The sequence below is a fragment of the Chiroxiphia lanceolata genome, chromosome Z, assembly GCF_009829145.1.
Source record: "Chiroxiphia lanceolata isolate bChiLan1 chromosome Z, bChiLan1.pri, whole genome shotgun sequence".
Lineage (NCBI taxonomy): Eukaryota > Metazoa > Chordata > Aves > Passeriformes > Pipridae > Chiroxiphia > Chiroxiphia lanceolata.
In genome coordinates, this window is record NC_045671.1 from 14,858,411 (window position 1) to 14,872,331 (window position 13,921).

Here is a 13,921-nt window from a genome sequence, read left to right on the forward strand (position 1 = left end):
AAGAATAGCCAAACAAGAAGGAATAAAAGTATCTTGTTTGATTATTTCTAGCATTAGGGCAACTATTGTTGCACTAATAAATGAAATAAACAATTTTCACCATCAGTTGCCACACACATTCTGCTTTACATTACCAAGCCCAGCTATAGGGATTTTCTAGCAAACATGCTAAAATTTAGAAATGCTTTTCCCTTTTCACTGCACTTTTCTCTTAGCTATTTACCCTTGCAGGCATTATTTGCCTTGCGATCAGATATTATTTTTGTGCTCATTATTTATAATGATAAACAAAATAATATTGCAACAATCCGAGGTGCATTAAAATTTTGCTTTTACTAGTCATGCATGAAAGCTGTGCATGTGCTTAAGCCACTCAAGGCCTCAGCACTATAAATAGTGCTCTACTGTTAGTGGACAAAAGACGAAACAAGTCTCCCAGCACTGGAGCACAGGATGCTGTATTAAATGTTAAGCTTTGCCTGTTCTAAAAGTGAAAGGCGACATCCACTGACAGACTAGTCTGTGGGTGAGACATACGGCTGGCTCGGGCTCACTCTGACTCTGCAGCTTCCCAAGGCAGTAGGAGTAGCAGCTGATCTTTCTGCCTCAGCCATGGCAGAAGCTGTTATAAGACACTGGGTGGAAACTCCTGTACGCTACCAGGAGCAGTTTGCTGACCAAGAGCTGGAAACACACAAACTGAACCACCTTTTATATGCTTTGCCAGGCCCTGCTACAGCAGCACTGAGCAACCAAAGATGCACCACAGAAAGCACGACTGGGGCAGGGGAGAGTGGCCAGGAGGAGGAAAACACACGCTTCCAGATCTTGCTGGATGTTGTGCAGTTCCGTCCCGAAGATATCATTATCCAGACTTTCGAAGGCTGGCTCCTGATTAAAGCTCAACACGGACCCAGGATGGATGAACACGGTTTCATATCCAGAAGTTTTACCAGACAGTACAAATTACCTGACGGGGTGGAGAACAAAGACTTGTCTGCACTTTTCTGCCATGATGGCATTTTGGTTGTTGAAATTAAGAACTCGGTGGGAAAGAATTAGAACCTTGTCTGTAGTTATTGGTGAGATAAAATCATTCTTAATTAATATAACAAACTAATATCATTCATGCAACGCTGCAGAGTGTGGTAAGCATGTGGCTGTATTTATATTACAGTAAAGGAAAGCCTTTGCATATGTTTTTCAGTATGCTGAGTTTATTGTTTGATGTGAATGTTAGACTGCTTGCCTCCAGCTACATATATGTTGGAAAGCCAGGCTGTTTGAAGAGTAGCAAACTTAGGCTAGTCTCAGCAGGAGAAAAAAAAATCTATTTTATAATACATTAAAAATAAAGTATATTTTTGAATTAAGTAGGAGGAGTTGTATTTCTAAAGAAATAAGCATTTGTCATACATAGTCATAAAGATTAAAGAAGCAATAGACAAGTTGTAAGTTAGTTTTGAGTTGTGGGCAATAGACAAGTTATGGAAATTTAATTTATGTACCAAAGAAGGTGCTTTCTAATTTTTGAAATCAAATTCTTCTCTTTGGAAAAGCATACAAACTGAAAAATACTATCAAGAAAAGAATCTCTATTTCCACAGTTCAAGCTTGTATACCAAAATAAGTCTTGAGAGACTATTTTTTAGAAGTGTATTGCATATTTGAAACTATAAGACAAAAGAATAATCACTGACTATATTTGCTTGAAAACACAGTAAGTAGAAATTATACTTTCTGTCAAAGACAAATTAATTCAAAAGAAAACATTTAAAGACATTTTAGAAAATTGGTTTTGTTTAACATTTTCCACTATGTTATCGACTGAAGAAAAAAATTTTTGCTTACAAATGCTCAAAAGGATCAAACTCTTCATTGTGAAACCTGGTAATAAAAAGACATTACTCTTACACAAATGCCTTTATTCTTATGCATTTCAGGTAATCTTGTTATTCCATCAGATGAGTATTTTATTCTTCATGTTGCTTGACAATTTAGGCTGAGATTTCACAACTCTCTCTTCCAGAGCAAATTTTTCTGCCTGTGTATAGTCCCACTCTCTCCGTAAGAACGTGGGTTCTACATGAATCTAATTTTAAGTGAAGAGGTTCCTTTTACTACAGACACAGGTTTAGGTTCTGTTCCACTCTTTCATGAGAGTGGCAGAGACGAAAAAATATCCACCTACTATATCTAGTATCTGGTCTTCTCAACATTAAAAAGAAATAATGCTGTGAGTTTGTAAATACTCACACATTTGAGGGGAACTGCAGCTGCAAGTTGAACTGCCTCCTTTTATGTCTATTGGAGTTGGGTATGTCTGCTGTGCTATGAATAGTAAAGGAATGTGGAATGGAAAGTGCCAAGTTAAATACAGACTCTATCATATCCATCTGCTGTTTGGACAAATCAAAAACATAATCAAATGAAACTGACTACAAATACAATTTTAAAAATACAAGAAAAATCTGATTAACAAAGCCCAGGCTCTTGCTAGCTGAAGCCAAAGAGTTCCTTAGTTTAAACAAAAGTTCTAAGCTTGTAAGTTTGCACGTGTCCATTTATTAGAGTTATTACATCATGGTTGTTTAGACTTGAAGATATTTGAAGCAATTGATTTTAGAAAAGTGGGTACTACAATTCTGATATTTTATTTATTATTTGTGCTAAAAGTCATAAGGAATCTGTACAAGAAATGCAGAATAAAGTCCAAATTGTAAATTTCCATCATGTTCCATTATTTTATGTTTTTAATTGACCAGAAGTCAAGAGCATACTGTTTTCTAATGAACTAAACCAAATATAAAACACATGTCCCTACATTTCCACTCAACCCCATACTTTTCCCTCATATGGCCTGTGTTTGATTTGTGTATTGGTTTAAGATCTCACTAGCAAATCAGACCTAAATTTCTAGGTCAAGAATCCTCATCAGTCAGGAATCTGGTAGAGGACGTAACATGGATTGAGTTGAATTTTAGATACAGGCCTGGATTTAAACTTTACAGGTCAATTTTATAAAAGCTTAACAAGTTTAAACCCATGGTTTCCACATCACCTTATGGCACAACTGTTGGGATGGAGTTGAGGATCAAAAGTTAGCAATCTGCTTTGGTGACTTTTGTTTATGGAGCATTTTGTAAATTTTACCACTTAAACTTACAAGTTATTATAAAAAACTATTCTAGCTATGACTGCAATGATATTCATGGCCCTAGAGATAAGAAAGTAGTTCTAAAAACAACGTACTTTATTTAATTATTTCAAATTAGATCATGATTAAACTACTGGAAATTTGGCAAGTAATTTGACCGTACAGCCAAAATCATAACATCTGTTCCATATATGTTAATATTTTGGTTACACATAGGCCTGCTTATATACACAGGCCTGCCTCCCAAAACTGGATGGAGAATGTGGCATCTGACTGTCTTGTATTGTAGGTCTCTTTGCATCACTCTGTGCCCAAGTTTGTTCTTGCTCACAACATTACCAGTCAGAAATCACTGGAACACCCTAACCCAAACATGGCAGGGATGTACCCAGCCAAATTTTACCTTTTCTTGTAGCCAGAGCTTTACAAAAGCCTACATTGGTGCACCTTGGTGAATGGTGCCCCTGGCCTGGCACTCAAGTGCTCATGTAATAGGGACCATGCTGGAGATTGGACCTGCCACTGACTTCCTGCATTTTAGCACTAAGAACAGCACAGAGGGAGGTGCTTCTCTCCTTTTTAAGTGGCAGTTTACTGAAAGTTCTTGGAGGAATGATTTTTACATGTTTACCAGAACAGCCTTGAAGTACTGTTTCTAAATAGTCTGGAAAGAGCTGTTTTCACGTATTTTAGATGATATTTTACTTTTATAATCTGACTGAATGTGAATGTCAGAGAAAGCTGCTAATATCGTTCATGGGCAGCAGACTGAGATATTTATCAACACCAAAGATTTTAGAACAGCTACAGCTTAAGACAGATTTAAGACATGCTGATGTGGTTAAATTAGGAACTGTGAAATTGGCTGTCCATAAAATTCTGTCTCAGAATAAGCAATAAGCCTGGCAAGCCTTGCAGAGCAAGCATTAGAGAGCCTTCTCAGTTCCCATCAGTGAAGGATTACCTTTGTAATTGATCAGACTGCTCCTCCAAATGGATAAAGATGATTTCATGCATAAATCTAAGCACTGTGAAAAATACTTTCACAGAAGAAAAGGTATCAATATCATACTAGCCTCGAAAAGCAAGGTGAAAACCATACATTTCCATAAGATCCTGGTGGGCAGAAAGCCCACAAATGCCTTTGACTTGTTTCCCTTTTATAGTTTATGCTACAACCAGGGTGTTTGAGGTCTCTCTGCACAGCCTCTACACTGCACTGGTGGTACAGTGAACCATTCTGACATAACATCCATCAGTCACTCAATAAATACTCAGCTTCAGCCCTGGGTGTTGGAAAAGAGGAAAGGAAACCTCTGGGGTACATTGGTGGCAACATTCTCTCCAAGAGGCATAGGTCTCATATTACTTACTTCATAGCCAGGAATCAAAACCTTCCTTTTAATCTGAGTAACGTCATAAGATTGGAAGTAGGAATTTTAATGGAAGTAGGAATATTTCTGAAAATATTAGGTGCACCTTCTATTCAGAAGAGATGCAGATCTCTGTCTTGCTGACTACCAGAGACAATAGCTGGCTCCTCTCATCTAAAGATGACATCTCAATGGCCGTGCACTGTGAACACAGGGGTTAAGTCTAAAGATTTAGACCTGTACACTAATTGGAGATATCTGAGCTGGCCCCACTCATCCTAACTCTGGAGCCAGAAGTACAGTCCCTGTATGCCAGCTCAGCCCCAGAAAGCTCAGACTGTCTACTGCTGTGCTCACGCTGAAAAATCATCCCTTATTAAAAACACTTGGACAGACAGAGAGAGAGGAGAAACGTGGCACTACAGTTCAGGACTTCCCCTCCAGGTTAGTGCTAGAGTGGAGGTCTCTTCTGCCTGTGCCATGGTGGGCTGCAGCTTCACCACAAATCCCGTCAATCTCTTTAAAAAATTAGCACTCTTTATCCACATGGTAATACCACTGATATCAGCCTTTCCAGGGGGAAGTATGTCTAGCAGCTGCTTGCACAAATAGAAGATGATGCAAATAGAGTCATTTACAGTTTGTCTCATGCTCCTTGGTGTGTTTCCTGTGCTTTGTCCTGGCCCTGACCCCAGGGAGCACCACTCATCTGCTGACAAAGCGTGCTGCTGCCCAGCTCTGCAACCTAACACAGAAGCAGCAGCAGGCAAGTCAGTCCACCAAGAGGAGACAGAAAACTGTGGGACCAAGGTAGGTCTTGGCACATAGCCAGCAAGGAAGCCCACCAGAGGTGTCTCAAGCGAGGATGGGGAGCAGGAAAAACAGTCCAACTGGTTCAGATTACACACATACATATACATATATATATAGTCATGGTTTAAACCCAGCTTGCAACTAAGCCCTATCCAGCCACTCACATTCCACAGTGTGATGGGTGAAAGAATAGGAAGAATAGAAGTAAGTGAACTCATGGGTTGAGATAGAAACAGTTTAATAGGGGAAGCAAACGCTGTGTTCACAAGGAAAGCAAAACAAGGGATTCTTTCACCACTTCCTCTGAGCAGGCAGGTGTGCAGCCATTCTCCAGGACATCAGGGCTCCATCATATGTAATGGTGACTTGGGAAGACAAACACCATCATTCTGAATGTCCCTTCCTTCCTCCTTCTTCTCCCAGATTCATCTGCTGAGCATGATGCCATATGGGATATTTCTGTGATCATTTAAGGTCAACTGTCCCAGCTGTGTCCCCTCCCAACTTCTTGTGTCCTCCAGCCTCCTCCCTGTTGGGGTGGAGTGAGAAGCAGAAAAGGCCCTAACCCTGTGTGAGCACTGCTCAGTGATAGCTAAAACATCCCTGTGTTACCAACACTGTTTCCAACAAATCCAAAACACAGCCCTATACCACCTACTGTCAAGAAAATTAACTATCTCAAGTCAAAACCAGAAAATAGATATAAACATTTCAAGACATAATATTTAAACCTCCAACAACAAATATTTCACTTTTTGGTAAAATATGCATTTTTAGGGGCTGAGAAAGAATTTCAAAATTTCGTAAAAAAAATTAGGTTTTAATAGAAAAGGAACACATACATGGGCTGAATGCCTGGTGTGCTAGGCTGAAAGAATAAGTCATCCTACTACCTTAATTGCACATCCCTTCAATTTTCCCATTTATTAATTGTACAATCCATCGTGTAAGTAGACACAGCATGTCAGAAACTCTAAAAAGTTTTATTTGTTCTTAGCAGACTTGGATGACATGAGGATTAAAGTGGGAATGCGCTATCTGAACTAGCCACTCCAAAATTTCTACAGTCAAGTCCTCATCAGTTCGAACTGGTTTACTGTAAACTAGACAGCTTGTGCCACTGTCCCTCTTGCTGGTCTGCATGGTTAGTTTGATCCAGCAGGACTTCCTCACTCAGGTGCCACTGTGCAGCCCCCAGGGCTGGCTGGAACCTCGCTCTCTCCCACCAAAGCACCGGTGCAGCGCAGAGCTCAGCTGGCGGCTTCTGCAGCTGATTCAGATGCCCACATGGGATCACAAGAGTAGTTTCCTGTGTGTGTTTGACTTCGCACAAGAAATAAGATGGAATTAGAGGACATTTTGGGGTCCAGTGGCAATAACTCCTTTATTATTAGCTCCACACCTCATCTGATACTCCTCATCCATCAGACTGGATCCACCAGTCTCAGCCTGGACACTGCAGTCATCTCTTCCACAGACACCACAGCAGCACAGTGGTGTAAGGGATTCCACTGATCATAGCTATAATGAAAAATTAAGAGAAATGATTTTCAGAGTGTAGTTTGACTAATAAAAACATAATTCTTGTACTCCGGCTTACAAGGCAGACAGAAACTCATGAGCTACCTGCTCTGGTGACAGCTGTATGCATTTTAATAGTAGCTCAAGTATATTTTTGCAACTTTACTGCAATTACTCAAGTCCTGGTGGCATGATTAGTATGTACCGTACAAGATATACCATAAATACAGTCTCTGACTTGATGTATATATGAAGCCTCAGGGCTTGATCCTGGAATGAAACTGAGGAACTTGGGAGACTCTGAGGCAAATACATGAAGAAATATGAACGCTGAGACTCTATCATAACCATTGGAATATTTAACTTAGACCGTGTAGAAACTTCAGTCTGGAATGGTTACAGTGTGGAGATAGATAACGTTTCCAGATTTATTCTATTCCAGATTTAAAGGTCAGAAGGATCAGTGATGATCCCCAGTGTGATCCCCTGAACTGAACGCACATCATCTCACTTGCTAATTTCTTCATGAAGCCAGTCCACAATATGTTTTAAAAAGAACACATATTTAAGTAAGACATCAAATCTTTATTTAAAGACTTCAGTTGATGGGAAACTCATCACATACCTCCATCAGTTGTTCAGGTGTTAATAACCAGCAAGGCCAATAAAAAGCAGGTTTTCCCTAGTGATTTGAGATTTGTTCAGTGATATAAATTTTGTCCTAAAACTAAAAGTAATAGCCTGGACAGCTCTTGGGACAGTCCTTTTACTATACTGCTGTTATGAGTTACAAAGATATAGAAGTATAACACATGCTAATAAACATCCTTGTTTATGAGCACACAAAAGAATTCATCAACATGAAAAATTGTGAGTCTAATTTTTCCACACAGAGCAGAAATATGTATTGAATAACCTTGGGTATATTCAATATCTTTCCTCTATCATCATTGGTAGTTTTATCATCTTCATGTCATCCTGACCTAAACTCTTCTTAGGATTCTGTTTTTTGCTGCTTAAGTCCTGACTGTCCTCCCACTGGCCATATGATTATTAATATACTTTTAGCTTTTGCTGATAACTATCAATGGGCATTGCTTGCTACTAACTTCTTATTTTTTCTATTTCTACTTTCACTTGCCCTTTTATAACAATATATTTTAAATCCTACTTATTTGAACACAGTTCTGTATTTATGGGTAGCTAAAAAAACCTTCTTCTAAATGCCTACAGAACAACCAGAAGCAAGTTCTGACACTGTTTCTATCAGGAAATTAAAATCTCTAATTTCACTAATGGTATGGGATGTTCAGATTGTCTCTGCGTTGAAATCCCTCCCAAAACAAGCAATCAAAAAGGAAACACCTGTCACAGTCCATTCATACCATTCACATTCTCAGAAATACACAGCCCAGAGCAAGCAAGAACCTTTCTCACCACCTCAATCTTCGCAGGTCTCCATATTCACCAGAAAAACCAGCAAAACCCAGAGGCTAAAATAAAGTAACTTAGTGTCACTTTCAGCCATTGAGCTTCTAAGAACTCTTAATTTCTTGAGCTGACACAGACAAAATGAATAACTCCTTGGCCATCCTTTCTGTATTCTATGTCCTCCAGCAACAACATGAGATAAATTTTTCACCTGAACACTAATGTTAATTAATGTTAAGGTAAATGTCACTGCCTTCTGCTAGCAGAATGCACAGTCTTAGCTTAAACACAAGCTCTGAGAAAATGAAAGATCCTTTGATGGTCAAAATGCCATCGAAACTGGTTGCCTGTTAGTGAGCACTTGTCCTTGGTTTCCAGTCTGAGACTGAGAAGTTACTCTTGTAAGGTTCAATGATGGACAATAAAAACTCATAGACACATAAGGTAGTGTCAAGGCTTGTCTATCCTGATCAACTGGCAGGTGTAACTGAGGAGCTGCCAGGGACTAGTCCTTTGCTCTGAGACCAGCCTCTGCCAGGCACCTCCCCACACAGGGCCAGAGAAACTTCAGGGTTGACATAAGCCTCTTCAGCCCAAAGAACCCAACTGCCATGGATTTCTACAACCCAGCAGCATTTATTTTCCCATGACAAACCCCAGCATTAACACAGGCACAGAGCTGCTAAGGAGGTCCTCTCTGCAATTTTTCTGTCCTGAGTGAGGACAGAGACACTTGCATACAGGAAATGACTGAATGCTCAGTTTTTCATCCTTGCTATACCATACCTTATTCATCCTATACAATGGGTTTATTGCTGGGATAACTTTACTTTCATGCCATATTTATTCGGCACACAGGTATAATGTTGGCCTCATCTGGATTTCCTTGTTAGCTACCCAATTAGGTCACAGTCTTGCTTTTTAGAAAATATTTGTTATCATTTAAGGGTACTGGATTGAAATATATAAGATTAAGATTATTCCTCAGGGATTTGGGAAGCTTGGGCTGAAGTACAGCAGGCTCGTGCATCCTCTTTTGCTGTCTCTGCCTTTACAATCAGGTAAATTCTGCCTGTGTGCATGCCAAGGGACAGGTAGTTGACACTGGCCCATTCGCCCATAACCTTGAAAGACTCTCAGAACGTCTGTTTAGCACATATCCCCACTGCTACAGCAAGGAGAACCACATACATAATGGATTTATCTTGACAGCATCCGTAGATGGTTTTGAAACATTATCTCTTCAGACAGAAAACAGACAGACATGCATTCCAAGCAATATTAAATAGAGGGTTGAGAATATCTGAGTAATAGCCATCTATTACACAGACTAGAGATGAAACAGCTAATATATACTGCAAAGGCCAAGCAAAAATGTCAGTGTTTCTGATTAATTATCTCTAATTTTACACAGCCTAGTTTGAAAAAAGCAACGCATATTTCTCCTTAATTCATGCTCATGATTAAAAATATTTTGGTTTCCCCTAAATCCCACTGCATCTTTTCCTAGATTTCACTTTATACCACACTATAAAGTGTCTTAATTTCTCATACCTGTTTCATGTTTTCTAGTATGATTTTATAAAACATTTAAATAATATTTGATATTTCAGAAACTGGAAAAAATACCACCAGAATAACATATTTGTCAAATTTATTGCGTTTTCTTCACTGCTTTCCTAGTTCAAAGTCTCTCTTGCTTTTAGCTTTTTAGTTTTAGCATCTATTTAAATAATTTTGTGTTTAAAATCAGTGTTTAAAATAATTTCATGCCCTCTAGTGGCAGCCCTGCCGGGCACCATGAACTGTGACATTCCTGTGACAAACAATGTAAAAATGGAAGAAAGCCAGTTTGTTCTCCTATTAAGGGAAATTTATTATCCATCTCTATGTTTTAAAAAATTACAGTCATCTCTAGTTATGATGAAATAGTACCACCTGCTACAGATATAACACAAATAGCAAAAAAATAACCCTCAAAAAATTACATACTGAGTAAGCATTTCACTGAATTTGCTCTTAGAAATTATAGTGATGGAAATTATTCTATTTGTAGCCATTTCCTTGCACAAAGCACTATTCACTGTGTTTCCTACTTGAGTATTGTTCCATATCCAGACACATGGTTTTTCCAAGGTCCATTAAAGGGTATCATCATGAACAAAATGCCACCACAGCTTGATCTTCTCTCATGGAAAATCACTTTGCTTTTCAGTGCCTCTACTTATTCACTTTTTTCTAGTTCAAGATAGCTTAAATCTATACATTTCCCAAACAGTGTTCCCAAAGTTTTTATTTTAAGTCTCTACATCTGATCAGCAAAAAAATCACACTCCTTTCAGAAACCTCTTGTAGCATATATTCTCAAGGGTCTCAGGGTCTTGAGACACTTAACTGATATCCAGTGAGATATCCCATATATAACCATTGGTAGCCATTTGGCTTTATTATGGCTTTCAGCTTCACCCCCCTGAATTACAGATCCCTAGGAACATATTAAATAATAGACATTTTCATGGAATCATAGGATATTAGTCTCAATAGGATCAGAATAACATTCATTTTGCCCCTGAAAGTTTGATTCCTAATGAAGATGGCAGGAATTCCTGACAAAGCAAAGCACTGAGATACATGCTTTGTGCAGTTAAAACGCTCTAAGTCACTACGTGCTATTCTTACTTTGAAATACTTGTCTCTCCTAGTCCAAGAACAACAAGAAACAAAGCTCAATCAATCCAGCTCTTCTGCTTGGCACTGTAGATGGTTATTGAGGGCCTAAGAAGCCAGTTTCTTGAAACACTTTAAAAATTATTGTTAGGGTGGCTTCTAATTCTGCACATAGGTTTTCTTGAAAATAATCACTGATGTTTTAAAAATGGAGTGCCTAAACACAGTGGTAATGAGAGTTGGCTCACTGCTGGGAAAGGATGGAAAACATCATTGGCAACCTTGTTATTGTTCAAAATTTTCTTTGCAGTTTTGACCACTAGGGAAATAACAAAGCACACTTCTTCCTTTCTTAATTTTGCCTTACTGACGGCATTAGTGCTAGAAAAACCATGACCCAATTTCACATAATTTTTGTTAAAGTCTTGAGATAAAACTAGAAGGTTTTAGAGAATAACTACTTTAAAAAATTACACATATTTATTTAATAAATATTAAGAAATTAAAAATTAAGAAATATTAAGAAATATTGTTCTCATTCGCTTCCTAGACCTTATGCCTTCAAATTCTCCTGGTAGTACTTTTTGTCCCTATTGGACTTGAAACGTTTGCTTCTGTTTGTTTGAGATATAAACACTGAGCCAGTACTTACTAGGAAATATCAGGTCAAATGCCCTGAAGGGAGCAGGGGGAAGCAGAACAGCTGCCACCTCCACCACCAGACCCAAGAAAGTAAGGCAAGTGCCCAGCTCAAAGTTGTCCCTTTGTCTTGCTCTGGCTGTGATAACCACAGCTTGGCAGGCACTGTTGGTATGACCACTTCAAGCAGCAAAATCCCAATTCCTGAACCAGCTTTGCAGGCAACGTATCCTGTTTGTCACTCCAGGTTGTCCAATGAAAGCAAATCCTAAATATGTCTATTTAAAACAAATCAAGTAGGTCAGCATCATATCTAGTATTGTTCACTTCATGTGAAAAAAAAAGACTTTCAGAGAAAACAATATTATTGATTAACAACATTGACATTTAGATGAATACGACTGAAAAGTTTGGGAGTTGGATCAGGTGCAGTCAAATAAATATAAAGCAATAAGTGGTAGAGAAAAGGCAGATTAGGAGCAAATCTTCGGTAGTTTAACCTGTGAGGATTCACAAGAGTGCATAAGATTGTCCAGATCAATGTTAGGAGTAACTTCGGAAGGAATACAAAACCCCAATCACTTACCTCGATCTGTACCAGTCATAATTTGGGATAAAATCTAAGACCAAGGTTAAACTGACACACATCTACCTCCTGTTGGGGTTTTAGTCCTTGCTCTAGGCTGGTCACGTGGGTGAAGGGCAGCATGGTGGACTGTGGGTCAGATGCCACAGCAGTCTCTGCATTTTGACGAAGGGACCCAGGCCTGTGTGGAAGGCAGACACTTATGGTGCACTGGCTGCAGGGGCAGAACACTGACTAATGGAAATAGAGCTTTGGCAGTTCTAAGAGCACTGACAGATGCTGATGCAGGGCTTGAGGAGCTCCTCAGAGCCTGCTGGTGGGCGGATGGGTGCCCATGACAAGGCGAGGTCAGGGTGTCTCTACCAGCTGCCAGCTCTCTCTCAGGAGAGGACTGTTGCTTCTTGCCTTAGCAGTGATGTTGATATTCAGAACTGCTTTCTGAAAACTTGCTGCTGCAAATTTAGTGCTTGGGTTTGGAGATGGCAGCACAGGTGATGCAACACAAATGGGTTCCACTGGGTTGGCCACTGAGCAGCTGGTTGTGTGGTGAACTGTGCGGTTCTTTGTGCACTACTGGTATTGGGTAATTGAAACAGACTTCCAGATTTAAGCAACAAAGGAATTTGGGGCTATTATGCTAGACTGGGGTGAGATGATAAATTCAAAAAATGTTGAGCAGACCAGCTGAACAACAGGAACAGAAACGCACTGTGATAATATGAGCACTATAATATGCATAATTTTGGAGGTCCAAAGAAAAAAGTGAATAAAAGTAAATCCCAGGTATGAGACACTAAAACCAGCAGGGAAAAGAAGCAGTGGGTCTTGTAGAAAGCCAGTGAATCACCCCCAGATGAAATTATTTTACACAAAGACATTTCAGAAGTAACATACACTCTAAACTACACCAAAGAAATGAGGAAGAACTGTGTATCCATTGGGATGCTGATATGAAAACATGAAGAACTGGGGCCCACAAACTTGCACATCTCCTCTGAAGAACTTCTTTCTAATTGCTCGTTAACAGGTAGAAATCTTGAGAGAAACGTGTACCCAGGGATACAGAGAGAGCTCAAAAGATGATTAATGGGACGGGATCCACGTGATTAGACAACAGGACCAGGTGCAACAGGGATTTTGAATGGAAACGACCACGCTGGGAAAAAAAGCACCGGGGTGGGGTACTGAGGCTGTTCCACAGAAAACAAACATCGGTGGCATGACCGCATTTGTGGGGTACTGAGGCTGTTCCACAGAAAACAAACATCGGTGGCATGACCGCATTGTTCGCGAAGGCTAAAACGCACGCTTTACCAACCCTGACGTTCCTTTCCCTTGGAAGCAACAGCCAAGCCGGAGGACAGCCCCCAGAACCAACGCAGCCTCCGGGGAGCTTCCAACCGGACTCGGGGAAGAACTGACGTGCCTTCGAGGGGTCGGGAGGCACCGGTAGCGTTGGAGCGGCGGAGACCGGACAGGAACCCGGGACAGCCAGCAGCCCCAGGTATCCTGGAATTCCCAGGGGTGTCGGGACCCTCCCGGCGCATCCCACGGGCCCACGGCCGGCAAGGGGCATGGGGCGTGGCCCATCGAACGGGGCGGCCGCTCTGCGCTCGGCTACTCCGCCCTGCCGCTCGGCTCTGGATTAGCGCAACTGGCGACGTGGGACGGCCCGGCCCCGCGCCCGCCGCCGGCACCGGGGGTGGGAGTCGGGAGCGGTGCCGGGAGCGGGAG

The 13,921-nt window shown here is 40.5% G+C and overlaps 1 protein-coding gene across 1 annotated transcript; it reads left to right on the forward strand.

The window, feature by feature from the left end:
* The first annotated feature begins 444 nt into the window (after positions 1 to 444).
* Positions 445 to 2,728, forward strand: HSPB3 (heat shock protein family B (small) member 3). The gene has a single exon (XM_032674813.1). It carries the CDS (start codon positions 613 to 615, stop codon positions 1,060 to 1,062), a length of 450 nt encoding a protein of 149 aa, XP_032530704.1. The 5' UTR covers positions 445 to 612; the 3' UTR covers positions 1,063 to 2,728.
* Positions 2,729 to 13,921: the final 11,193 nt, after the last annotated feature.